General features: G+C 43.4%; 1 protein-coding gene across 1 annotated transcript in view; it reads left to right on the top strand.

The window, feature by feature from the left end:
- The window catches only part of itga8 (integrin, alpha 8), a 69,578-nt gene continuing 55,809 nt past the window's right edge, over positions 1–13,769 (top strand). Inside the window, exons 1-8 of the mRNA XM_035404745.1 lie at positions 1–381; positions 871–1,004; positions 3,827–3,927; positions 4,620–4,743; positions 6,232–6,293; positions 7,745–7,790; positions 12,228–12,353; positions 12,796–12,840. Of these exons, the coding sequence (XP_035260636.1) occupies positions 206–381; positions 871–1,004; positions 3,827–3,927; positions 4,620–4,743; positions 6,232–6,293; positions 7,745–7,790; positions 12,228–12,353; positions 12,796–12,840 (814 nt within the window). The 5' untranslated portion in view covers positions 1–205. The remainder of the gene's footprint in view (positions 382–870; positions 1,005–3,826; positions 3,928–4,619; positions 4,744–6,231; positions 6,294–7,744; positions 7,791–12,227; positions 12,354–12,795; positions 12,841–13,769) is intronic.

Here is a 13,769-nt window from a genome sequence, read left to right as displayed (position 1 = left end):
CACAAAGCAGGAGGTGCTGAGTGGATGCGAAAGCGCGGAGTGAATGAATGGAGTGGTCTTCCTTTCAGAAACTTTACTTTTGACAGCTACTTGAGCTGCCCCTACAGACAGAAGTTCAGAGGAATTATTCACTTAAATTCACTTTACGGAGGAGTCTTTTTCATTTTTTGTTGGGATTACTGCAGGTGGCTTTTGGGTTGTAACCATGTTGTCTGACTGTATTCGGATGTTTTTTTGTTTGACATTGTACCTTTGTCCCTTGTTTTTTGGAGTAGCTGCATTCAATTTGGATTTAGAAAAGACAACTGTATATAGCGGTCCTGAAGGTAGTTATTTTGGCTATTCGGTGGACTTCCATCGACCATCGCCGGACAAGAGCGTGTAAGCATAATATATCTTATTTGTAACATTATTTTACTTTAAAATGACCAGACTGAAATGAACGCCTACATCTTTCCAAACCACGAAATTAGCTATTTGAATTGCACTGCTTGGCAAAAACTAAAGTTGTGCGCTCTTCGGCACCACTTTTCTTGGACCGGTAGCTTGCTGACGCACTTAGGCTACTTTGCAATCTATGTTTATTTATAAATAAACATGTATGCCATCAACCGTGAACAGTCACTACTACCCACAAATTGTTGATTTTGTATCTGTATAGAAAGGTCGCCACTGGGTTTGATGTAAGACTATATTAAATAGCCTATGCTACGTTTATTGTAGCTATTAGATAATTGTGTATTAAATATAGCCTATGCTACGTTGGACTGCTATTTTCGACAACAAAATAAGTACGATATTAATATCATTTTGTACTATCCTTACTATTTATCATCATATTTGATGGAATTGGTTGTTCCCTTATCTTAGTATGAGTGTTTTGGTTGGGGCTCCAAAAGCGAACACGTCTCAGCCAGGAATCGTGGAAGGGGGAGCAGTATATTACTGCCCTTGGCCATCTACAGACTCGACTCCCTGCCGCCAGATTCCCTTTGATATCGCCAGTAAGTACAGTTGTTTGTACAGGTCTTTTTTGTGCACGTGTGCAGGCTTATGGGCACTACTTCGAGGTCAAAACCTTTCAGGCTTTTACCCATATATATAGGCTGTTCAGCAGATGAAAATGTGTACATAGCCTTATATTTGCCCTGGAAATGAACTGAGTGAAGTTCTAGCCTACTTGTAATTATTTAATTTCACTTCCGTCTCGGGATGATTCTTATTTCGTATTGCAAGGCACAATGTTGTAACTATGTATTATTATTATTATTATTATTATTAGTAGTAGTAGTAGTAGTAGTAGTAGTAGTAGTAGTAGTATTATTCCCTGTGTATTCCTGGATTTTTGGCGTTGTAATTAAATTGAAGCATTTGCTTACAAAATGAAGTGTTATGTATACACAAGAAGGAAGGTGTATTTATTGTTATTTTATCTGTATGCTTTTATGCTATTGGATCCGATCCATCCCACCCCAACAAATAGTTAAGCATTATCCATGTGGTTCATTTTAGATTTCGGGAGCTAAGTCATTTCCATGTGTTGCCACAGAAATCCAGTAATTTTACCCTGATTGATAATCTGGCTCAATTCATATGCCTATATGAATAATAAATCATTTTACATTCACATAGCGCAGCGCGTCTTCAGAGTACAAAATACACGAAGAGATTGAAATTAATAACACTTATGATGATGTTAGTTTCGTAAACCATGTGCTATTGCTAATAAAGAGATCCAGATTACTGTATAGGAATTTTGAAACAGGAAAGTTAATTGCGAAGTGAGAAATGTTTTCAGGACTGTAACGCGGTTTTGGTTTGCTTGTCTGTAAACGGTGAAGTGTGGACGGAGTTGATTTCAGAAAGCGCACGGCGCGTTCAGCTCCTGCCTGAAACGCACCGTTGTAGCCTACTTGGACCGAGTCTTCCCAGCCCCGTCATTGTAGCTGCATTGCAGGGGTCTTTTACACCAAATACTACGTTTAAGCTTCAAAACAAGGTTTTCAATGGCGCTTAGCTTTATCACGTCTTGTATCTATTGGAAACTGAACGACTGCACATAGAATGGGGTTAGATTCTTCATCTAAAGCAATGGATATCGTAATTTAATGCTCCTTTTAGAGAAATTATATTTTCATTTAAATTGGTCTGCCAATTAAGTTTGAATCAGGTACAGTTGTGCAAGTAACACATTATTTTAATACATAATCGAGAGACCCGATTCGGGTTTTGACATTAAGCATCTGTGACCTCTTTTGTAAATGACAGGCAATTTCCGCGTTAGTTCGTTTTGATAAAGTGACGGCGGACTTCGTTGTGGGAGTGGAGGGAGGGCCGAGAAAGAGTAGCTGTGAACACGTGGGAATTAAGTTTATGTCAGGGACATGGGGTGAATGAAAGGGATCTGCTCTTTATTAGATCGAGAAATTCAGTTAAGCCCCCACCCCCCAAGACGCCGACTCTTTCCCGAACGATTGAGTGTGTGTGCGCGCCCGCCACTTTAGTGGCCGATTTGCACGAGCATGCATCTTAATCCTGCCAAGCACTCCCCCGCTTTGCCGCTTTGTCAACTCCAGACTCACAGGAGATCGTTAATACATGTTTTCCGCTCTTGACTCTTGACCCAGAATATTTGTTTTATTTTATTTATGCGCGGAATCTGCAACATTCTAAGAGATTTTGTCTGTTTAGGGAGGATGAGACTTGGAAAGGTTTCAGGAAGGGCAACCCGATGTAGATTAGAGAAGGTGACACGTGCAGAACGTCATGGGCATCTGGAAACAATCGATCTTGACGCGATAGATGTTTCAGCGACTACTCAGAAATATATTTCATTGTTTATGCAGGTAACATTCCTGAGCCTCTGACTCAGAAAAAAATAAACATTTATAGTGCTCTGCTTGTAGAGTTATTTTAACTTTGTTGAGTGAATAAGGAGTGTTTATTGTAGGAACAGTGAAATTCATTTAGGTGCTCACAATAGATCTGTCCGTTGGTCATTTTATTCAATTTTGGGAAGAGTATTATCTGAGCTGACCAGTATTTAAACTAATAAATAAATAGCAGTTATTAAAGATATTGCTGGTGAGATAATCTACAAGCATATTAATGGGGTTCACGTGAATGTATTCATACTCATTATCTCTCATATGGAGAAATAACACACATGTGCAAATGAGATCAGGATTGCTTTTCCTCAAGGTCACAACTTGCAAGGCGATCACACTGCACCTGTCAAAAACTTGATGTAAGCAGTACTAGCTAGGCCTATAGCCTTGTATGTGTAATCATTTTTGGCGTGAAGTGCCGTGAAGAAAGTTTTCCCACCTACCTCCCCTTGTTTTTCAGCCAAGGGGCACACACAGGTCTGAAACGAGTGAACTCACATTGAGAGACCCAAGGTCAATGGTTTTTACGAGGTGTGGACTGTGTTGGGTTCTAAACGGGGACAGCTGTGGTTTGCTAAAACAGGGTGGGAGTGAGGGTTGGGGGTAGGGTGTATCTGCTCTGAGACAGGCCTTATCCTGGAGCAAGCAATGTCCAAACACAACACACTAATTCATCATGTAGTTTTCTGTGACAAGTAAAATTCACAGTGTTTTAATTTATAAAAATTCACATTATGCGGTGAGTTGCTTGGTTGAGTTCCTCATGTACCCTTGTCTGTTTCTTTCATTACATCAGTGATGACATTTAGGTCAGCCCCCTGCGCCACCTTATTTTCTAGATCCATCTCTTTACCGAGGGTGTAGCTCACAACTGAATTTATCTCCTGTTCAATTTGTCTCTCTCCCCCTGAACGCCCCACCCTTTCCCCCACCTTCAGATAACAGGATGATCAAAGTGAACGGGACTCGGGAGCCGCTGGAGTTCAAATCCAATCAGTGGTTTGGAGCCACGGTCAGGACGCACAAAGGCAAAGTGGTGGTATGTGCAGCGGGAAGCGGGAAGGCCCGACTCTGTAAACCGCACGTGGCTGTTTTCCTTGGCGAGAGCTGTCGGCGCCGCGTAACTTGAGAGAGTGCCACTGTGGTACAGCGCACGAGGGAAGGGCTGCCAGGGGGCTTCTGGCTTAGTTTTGGGGGTGTGTACGGCCATCTAATCAAAGTGTCTGCCCGGGTGGCCCTGAGATTAATGGAGAAGAATTTAACCTGAAAAATTAGTCATGGTCCCCTCTTCTTCATTAATCTCAGTACCACCCTAGCAGGCATCTGCCAATGCCATTACATAGCATCATGTGAAATAATGAAATTTCATCATTTACAACGATAGTAGTATGGTGACATTAAGAGGGTTATATAAAAAATTATTTAGCCTCAGCGACTATTTTAATCTGCTTTTGGCTATGCAGAAAAAAAATTATAAGACTTTTTTAAGATTAGCATGAACAGTAAGGTAAAGGTTTAGGTATATTTAGGTTTAGGTTGGTTAGTATTTAATAATGGGCATACTATATCAATATAATGACCTTTTTAAGGGGTACACAGTGTCAAACTGAGATGTAAAACCAGTAATTGACCTTGTAATGGCCAGATGTACCGCATGTTGACATTGCATAGCAGGAATGTTGACAGAATGTAAATTGTCTCCTCGATGACCTTTGACCTGCGTCCCACCAGGCGTGCGCCCCGCTGTACCACTGGCGCACGGTGAAAATGAGCAGCGAGAAGGACCCGGTCGGAACCTGCTACGTGGCCGTCCAGAACTTCAGTGCCTACGCGGAGTACTCTCCCTGTCGCACCAGTGAGCACGCCTCCCCCCCTACCCCCTCCCCCCTCCCCCCTCACACCTGTTAGCTCTCCAGCCCTGTCACTGTACCAGCTTCTAAACATGCGTGCACCTTCATAACACATAATGACACCTCTGTGAACGCTGAGGTTTTATAAAGTCTACAGAAGCAGTTCTGTTTTGTTCTTTTATACTGATACTTTTTCACGAGGGTACCGCACTCAAGTTCTGTTTTACAGATGGAGTCAAGCACTTTTCCATTACTCATGGTTTAAGTGGTCCTATCCACTATCAGAATGTTGTGAAGGCTGTTGTAAAGCGAGTGCATCATTGTATTCCTCAGCAGGTTTAAGAGATCGTCTTAGCTTTTGGATGTTTTATAATGTTGTTTTATAATGTTGTACCGTCATGCTTGTAAAGGGACTATATTCTGTATGAAGGCCTAATGAAGATGGTTTTAGGGATTGGGCATCCAACCACAATCCAAATCAAATGATGGCAAGCAAGTCATAACAGTATAAATGTGCTTTCATGCTGAGATTCAGAACGTATACACATGATTTTGATTGGGATTATAATGATACCATTAAACAGTGGCTGTGTAAATACGTAGCACCAGAAGGAGGAAGATATATTACTTTTAAAGGTTTCAAAGTCAAACACAGTTAAGTATCAGATGATGTGAAGTGCAAAGCGGACTGTAACAGTGCCAGGGAATAACAGCGAATGCGTAACTGGAGCCCGTTTTGCCCTCGCGGGTGGCACTCATGAATGATTCAATGCTCTTGCAGCACACAGCTCTGCTCTTTGTAAAGCAGCTAAAGCAGAATTAATAACTCAAGTCTAATTTATAGCTGCGGCTAGCCTTGGGCATAAGAAGAGCGCACGTTTTCGCGCTGTTCATGAAGCATCTCAGAGAGCTGCTCTGTGATCGTTTTTGTCTCTTGGTTCATAATGGATTCGGTTAGGATGTGGATGAGGGAAACCTGATCCGAGATTAGGCGCCCTGTTCCGCGATGCTTTATGAACACGGGCTCTGAGCCAGAAAAGCGAAGGCAGAGTATCACGTTCGCTCGTTTTTTCTTTTTTATCGGGCTCACGCAGTCACAGAGAGATCTGGCCTCCAGGTGCCTGGACCGGTGTTGGGAATTATTCATTCCTGGAGTGTTTTGCTTGTGGTTGACCGCTGGGAGAAAGTAAGAGGGTTACAGATCTGCGCACACATCGTTAAAGCGAAAAAATTTCACACTCCGGCTGATCTCAAATCACAGCACGGTATGAGAGCTCTCCCTCTCCTGGAACCGTGCGCATAGCCTCCGCCCGTAGCCTCCGCTCTTAGCCTCCGCCCGTAGCCTCCGCTTTTAGCCTCCGCTCTTAGCCTCCGCCCGTGGCCTCCACTCTTAGCCTCCGCCCGCCGCGGCTCCGCAGGCAGTGCCAGAGCTGGTGATTTGTGCTGTGTGTACACGGCTGCCGGTTAAACATCTGCTCCGTTTCCCTCGACAGACGAGCCGGATCCTGAGGGACAGGGGTTCTGCCAGGCCGGCTTCAGTGTGGATTTTACAAAGGTACTTTTTTTATTCACCGTAGACACCTTTGACGTTATGATATTCAAAAAGGAACGACCTTTTGAATTGCAGCGTGCAAATTTTTTATTTCTTCAGATGTGGAAAAGCAAGTCATTGATCGTAACGCTCTCACAAAAAAACAGAGCACAGTGTTTATGTCCCCATGTATTTAGGCCCGAGTCTTATTTTGTACCATTTCCAGTGATTTTTTGACATTTTAATCCATTGGTCAACACAAGTTGAATTATTTTGAATGACGCTGCTGGGAATTCAACACTCTTTGTTTTTACTGATTTATTTGAAATATGAATAGTTTTTCTAAACTGACTAAAGTGATGATTGCTAACATGCAGGAGTTTGTGTGTGATCCCCAAAGTCAGTCAGAGCCGAATTGTGCATGTTTTTGTAACTCTCAGAACACTGCACATGCCCGTCCTTATCGTTTGCTAGCATGACGTTTTAGCCAGAGACTAACAGTGCAGCACAACAGTCCTGTTGTGACAGGAACCCAAACAAAAAAAAGAGGGGGGGGGGAGTAGGATGAGGATAACTGTGGAGGATGTACAGTATTTCATCTCCTCTGACCTGACCTCTTTCTCACACCAAACATGACATTCCCTTCACAGGTAGTAGTACTCTCTCGCTTGCTCTCTCTCTTTTTCTTTCTCTCCCTCTCTCTCTGACTGAAAGAACAGGATGAGCTGTTTCCCCCTTGTCATCTTAACTGTCACATCGGGTTAGATAAACACAAGCCACCCCTCAGCTGGCACACCATCACTCCACGCTCTCTAACTGAAACCACATGCTCAAAGGCTGTCGTAGAACAGCGATCTATCCAATAATGTCACTTTTAGTACAATAAAGCCCCACTAACTGTACGAGCACCTAGTAACATTCATTCATTATCTCCAAAATGCTTCCCAGCACATTTAATCTCTGCTTTGTCTTGCTAGTGAATACTTCAGCTCACATAAATGACTTGAGTGGCTGACGCTAACCATGTACAAGTGTGTATGTACAGTAAAGGCCTTATTAGCATTAAGGGGAGAACTGCACCGCAGCTTGTCATGCCTGTCAGCTCTCCATGTGACTCCCAAGTGTGAAGCATTTTTGAAATGTTTACAGGCTCTTCTTAGCAGATGGTATGTTTTTGGACATGCTAACTTCTGCTTGTAGTTATTTTATGAGCCCCATCATTCACGTTATCTGACATTTTAGATATTTATTGATAAGCTCATAAATGACAGCTGAAGATGTTCTTGCATTCCTATGTAAAACATCTGAGGTATGGTCATCCATGGATGTACAGGGGTTGGGTTATATTAGCTGTTTAGCTAACTGAGCTTTGGTAATTCATAGAAACCAAACGTACACACTCTGGTCCTCCAGGAATCCGACTGCTGCTCTAATTTAATGCTGGCATTACATAAATTATGTCATTTCTCCTACAGGAGGGAACCCTAGTGGTGGGAGGACCAGGGAGTTTCTACTGGCAAGGTAAAGCTAATTTTAAATGCTATCTTAGACTTAAGGCCCTGGTGCTAGTGGTCAACTCTGTGGAATCTAAGGGAGAGACTCTTTCAAAAGCCGCGTTTCCACCGCAGGAACTATACCCCGGAACTAGGAACCTTTTGAGGAACTCAGTGCGTTTCCACCGCAGGAACTAGGGTCTAAATTTAGTTCTGGGGGCTTTGTTTTACCCCCCAAAACGTTCCTGCTCGGGGGTAGTACTTTCCGAAAGTACAGGAACCTTTTGGGTGGAGCTTGCAGCGCTGAACATTTCTGATTGGTCGAGTACTCGTAGCATTTGTGTTGTATTTATTTTCCGCCATTACCCGCCATGTTTGAAAATATGCAGCGGCAAACCAATTTATTTTCATAATAACTTCAAATCAAACTTGTATGTTATGCGGCGCAGTAGCCTACTCTTGGTTATAGCCTGTCAACGTCTTGGAATTGTAACGTGTGCTCTTCTGTTCTTTTCTTGCTTTAGTATTCGTTTTATAAAATGCTAAGCATTCGTGCTGGGACAGCATATTACGTAGGCTACCAAAACATTCAAACGGATTAATTCGGTTGCTGAATATTTTCTTCCGGATTTTCTTTGTTAGCCCGTTGTAATTGACTCAAAACGTTTGATACAGTTATGTGAGGTATGCGGTAGTTCTGCATAATTAACATTGGTGATACAGTACAAGCAAACTGGAAATCACCTTCCGCACTTTTTATCCGGGTAAAATAACATGTTAATTCTAGTAATCTTCCCTTTAGCTTTTTCAGACTGCCGTAATTTTACTCAATTTTACTGCCATTTTTCAATTCCACGAAAAGACCAGGAAGACTATGGACTCATTTATGGTGCATGGTTCGCATCTGGAGGGCACACTTCGCTGCTCGGCTAGCAGTAACTTCGAAGGAAAGCAAACGGTGGCTGTACCACTACTAATTTACATTTTCACGCAAGTCCGAGTTTTCGTTCTATTCTTGTCATTTTGCGATTAGCCTATATGGAATTGACGACGAGAAAGTAATAAAACAGCAAATTGTTTACAACGTGTGCATGTTTTCTGCTGTTAATGAATGTGTTTGAGAGGATATATGAAAATCAATAAATACAAAAGTAACCATATATAGTCATTGTTGGTAACCCGTTGTATATAAGTGGAATAAACCCCTCCGGGCTGTCCCGGTTATTAGAAAATAATGTAGGCTACTTCGGTGGTAGTATGGGGTTACAGAAGAAATCATATGACAGATGGACCGACGACAACGTCAGTGGGCTAATTTGCCTAATCTTCGCGGTACTTTAGACCCCGGTGGAAACGCAGACAACCATTGGCTGAAGGAACCTTTTAGTTCCTGGTAAAGTAGTTCCTGGGACTGAAAGTTCCGGGTAATTTTGGTGGAAACGCGGCTAAAGACAAAAGGAGTATTTTTTTACTTGTTCTCTACCCTAAAGTGACTGGATATATCTGCAGTGTAGACTTTTGCTTTCCACTGTGTGCTACAGACTGACTCAGTAAGACAACAAAAGAAGGGCTTGTCTTCAAAGCTTGGTATTTATTATTGAAAGCATTGGCTACTTCCAGTAATGTCCTGAATAGTGATAATGTGGATGTGATCAAAGTACCACTGATGTGACAGCAAATATTTTAACATTGGATAGAAGCATTATTATTTACACTGATAGTGTACATTGCAAATCATTTGATATAGCCCACACAAAGAGAAATTATGTAAAATGTCAAAGGTGTAATTAAAGCCATTGAAGGCAACTGTCACAGTCCGGTAGCTTGTCGCTTTGTAAATCCCCAGTGGAACACACCATGCATCGTTCTGCATTCAGGAGCAGAAGGAGCAGGGCTCCGTGGGTATTCCCGAGTCAGTTTTGCTTCACAATTACGTCTCTTTCTTTTTTCTTTTGACGTGCGGCCGTTATTAATGGCCTTTCGTCCCTCTGGGGTTGTAATTCTCGTGAAGGTCCTGTGGTTAACTGATGCATAAAGAGCAGCGAACAGGCGCTCATTAGCAGCGGGGAGAAGCCGCGTCCGCTGTGGTACCGTGCGTCCTCGGAGAGGTCTCTGCCCGAGCCGGCTCCCTCTTTCACCCAGAAACTGCGACAGGAAGTTTGGCTGGGCCGTTCCGTCACAGCTCTAATGACCTCATTAAAGTGAAATGGAGCGCGGTCGAATGTTCTCCATGGAAGGATGGGTGTGTTTTTGTAAACAGTGCCTTTGGAAGTAGTGAAAAAACCTGGTCCTGGAACTTAATTGCATGTGCATGTTGTAGATGGTGGATGTACTGTAGGCTGACACAGCCTACAAGCTCTGCGGGAGTTCTTGAACAAAGTGGATTCACTCTATGACCGGCAGCGTGACCTGCGGTTCTCCTCTGGTAATGCATGGTGTTACCAGCTGCTTCTTTTCACTCCGCAGACTACAGCTAATCTTGCATAGAGTGGAGTCGGAGAAAAACCTTTCATACACGGCTTTGACTTATGGCCCACAGGCGTCAGATCATCCACCAGGGCGTCGCTAGATAGCGATGAAACGAGTGCCCTGAACTGACTGAGCCCTTCCTTATTCTGCATAACTTGATTGTCAATTGCATATTGCCCTATGGAGGTATCGGTCACAGTCGACAGTGGCACAGTCTAGATTCTGGAGTCGACCTGAGACCGCTCATTCGTGCACCGTGTGGTGCTTTAACCGAATGAGCCACGCAGCAGCACCTGTGCTACACTGTAAGATGGAGGGACGCTGTCTGCACTCTCCATCTTACATGGTGAACTCTGCCAACCCTTTCCACAAATGGTGCTTTCCCGCTTGTCAACGCATTATTACAGGCATGAGTCGGACACACAACCTCAAATTTTTTTCTTTTCCCACGGTTCCTGCCCATAGGAACCACTTTGTACAGCATCATGTCAGTAAATTTGATTAAAAACGAGTGGATGGGACGATCCCTTTTTGCGTTGAGGACGGGTAATTGTATCCGTCATCCCAAGAACGCGAGGCTGGCGCGTGCAGGTCTTAATTGGATTTGGGACAATTGAATAATGGGATGCTCACATGGTTAAAATAGATCACTGTACCTGATGTTTCAGGAAGTGCGCCAGTCCATCAAGAAAAAAAGGGCCATATTTATCTATCGATTTATTCATCCAATTTTTGAAGTAGCCATTTTAATGCAGCCCTTAGAGTTACGAACAAGGTTGTTTTATTTAACACGTGCCTAAAATGGACAGCTTGGCAGCAACTAGGACATATGAGCTGCACTCCTGAGGATTTGGAAAGTAAACCTCACCCATGTTCCTTACTGTACATACAGTGTATTACAGGGCCACCTTTGACCCTAGAGCTGAAACACAGCATGCAGCAACAACTCTTTGGTCAAACCTCAGTGTCTCTTATTTCCATCGCAGAGCTCTTAGATTTGCGCTTGTGGAGCAGCGGAGGAAGTCTTGCAGTGTGGCGAGCGGAGGAGGATTTCCTCTGCTGTCCTTGTTGTGCACCAGCAGGATGTGAGCAGTAGATCTCAATCCTCAATCAGAGGTGCAGGTCTCGCAGCTGGGCGATCGGCTGCATGAAGGAAGATTGATTTGAGGAACCCGGTCCAGAATAGAGACCCAGATGTAAATTTAGCCAAGGTTTACGTGACCTTTTGTTTGACGGAGAAAAAGGCGTACGGTTTCCTTGTGCAAATGTGACGTAAACAAAAAGCCTCAATTCTGCAGTTTTTGTCCCCAGAGAGCAGCTGAATTGTATGTTTCAGCGTTTGTTGGTGCATAGGTTAAACATAAATAAGACGTTTGGAAAAGCTGTCTTGGCACCATGTCAGGGGCCAAGGGAGTGCTTTCCCATTTTAATAACCATTTGAGTTCCCTTCCTGCAATTGCTTTTAGGAGTCCATTGAGATGCATGAGTTACATTGCATTTTATGTAGTTCACCTTTTTGATGTAATTTAATATTGAGGGAGGCTAACGGGACTGAGTGAGATAAGAATAGCCAAATAAATAAATTTGAGGTGTCTTAAATAATTTGATTCCACAGAGTTGAACCAGTGGCACTGAATATCAAAGATTCTGAATTCCGTGTCTTTCTGTGTGTTACTGTGTCTTAAGGCCTTGAACTTATATATTGTTTATAGTTTTCACATCTGTGTGAGTTTTAGAAAGCTGCTCTCGGCATAATAAGGTTCTTTTGGTTTCCTGATGATGTGTAAGTGAAGAGACCAGGCTGCTGGAGCCCTCTAATGACCCCATGACTCTTCAGAGTTGTGAACCCCAGCCACCTTTATTAAACGCCTGACATGAATGCAGAGACGTGTGCTGGATTTTGAGACTGCACAGCAGTGAATCCTGCGAATCCAGAATCAGTGATTTTCTTTTTTTTTTTTTTGTTCACAATGGCGCTCCTCACATCGGAATGCAGGGCAGGTGATAACAGCGGGAATTGCCGAAATCATCAACGGCTACTCTCTGAAGGCCATCCTGAGGAAAGTGAGCGGGGAGAAGCAGACGGGAGCCGCGCCCGACAGCTATGACGACAGCTACCTCGGTAAGCTGCCCCGTAGGGAGGTCCGTCCCCTCCAGCATACCGAGGCTGGTCTCTCACAGGTCAGTGCTGCTCTGCCCATCTGTGAAGCCTGTGTGCTTTATGGCATTGAAGCCTGTGGCAGATGGTTTACTGGACTCTGGTGGCACTCTGTTTTTGAAATGGCGATAATTTTTAAGGAAGCCCCGAGGACTCCACAAATGGTGTCCCATCATGCCTGATCTTATGTGCCAGCTGCCGCCAACACAATCCAGCCCTGTGCCAGTGATTCCAGGGGCTGGGCTGAAGGCGGAGCTGGTCTCAGCCTGAGCCGTGGGTGGAGCCCCACCGCGCCCCTTTTTATGCGTGGGATGAGGAGAGCTCTGTCTTCCTGATGAAGCTGCCATGTGCGTCTCCCCCATCCCAGGGGAATATTTGCTTACAACTCTTCCTTGTGTTTTTGCAGGCTATTCGGTGGCAGTTGGAGAATTCACAGGGGACTCAGAGCAAGGTGGGTAATGTAGTACTAGTACAGTTGAACCGCTGTGATGCAAACCTGTGTTACTGACTTTAGCCAAAAGAAGCTAAACATTGAGTCCCTGTTAAGGACATGTATCATTAGGAATGCAAACCACTTCCTTTCCAGAATCCATTGTTACTCTGAATTTCTGCTGTCTATAACACATGGTCATAATGTCATAACAATAGCATTCCCAGAGTAAGAAAGATGACCTGTCCTTACTCTAACTTATATGTACTGTACACCCAGCCTCCTTTTAGAAACTTAAAAGGAGTCCACAGTTCCAATTTATCTCTTAGACATCAAAGATCTTGTTGGAGCCCTATGTGTATATAAAAGTTATACACTATTTAATTCATTTCTGTGTGCGTGTATGCAGTGTCTATGACTGTGATGCACTGTATGAAGATGTTTTGTTGAACTTCCATTCTGGAGAGCATCACTATATAAACTTTATTCATACATGCAGGGTCGTTGGAAAATTGCCGGATTATTGCAGTTTGTATCAAGTTTATACTTGGAAAATAAATCAGGTGAAATTGAGACTAAAAGGAAACTATAAAGACAAAATCTCAAGTCAGTATATCAGATCAGTTCATGAGAGGAGGCTCCTATCATAACAGATAGCAAGGTATTCTCTGCAGTGAACTGTATGGCATTGTAAGGATGGGTTGGAGGAAACAGTTGATGGCAATTGATTATCTTGGAAATGATATGCACGCAATCCATATGGCCGAGCACATGAAAGCAGATAATGGAATTAGCCTAGAGAAAGCGGTATAATGGGTGTCCTCAGCAGTAATAAGGTTTTTCCTGAGTTCAGCACACTTTGAAGTCAGCTTTACTTCAGCTGTTTCTGGTCCTTCACAAATCAGGGACTACACTGGGAATCCCAACGATGAATTACAGTTCAACCACAC

The sequence above is a fragment of the Anguilla anguilla genome, chromosome 1, assembly GCF_013347855.1.
Source record: "Anguilla anguilla isolate fAngAng1 chromosome 1, fAngAng1.pri, whole genome shotgun sequence".
Classification (NCBI taxonomy): Eukaryota; Metazoa; Chordata; class Actinopteri; order Anguilliformes; family Anguillidae; genus Anguilla; species Anguilla anguilla.
The sequence above is the reverse complement of the archived record's forward strand: the minus strand, read 5'-3'. Positions and strand labels throughout refer to the sequence as shown.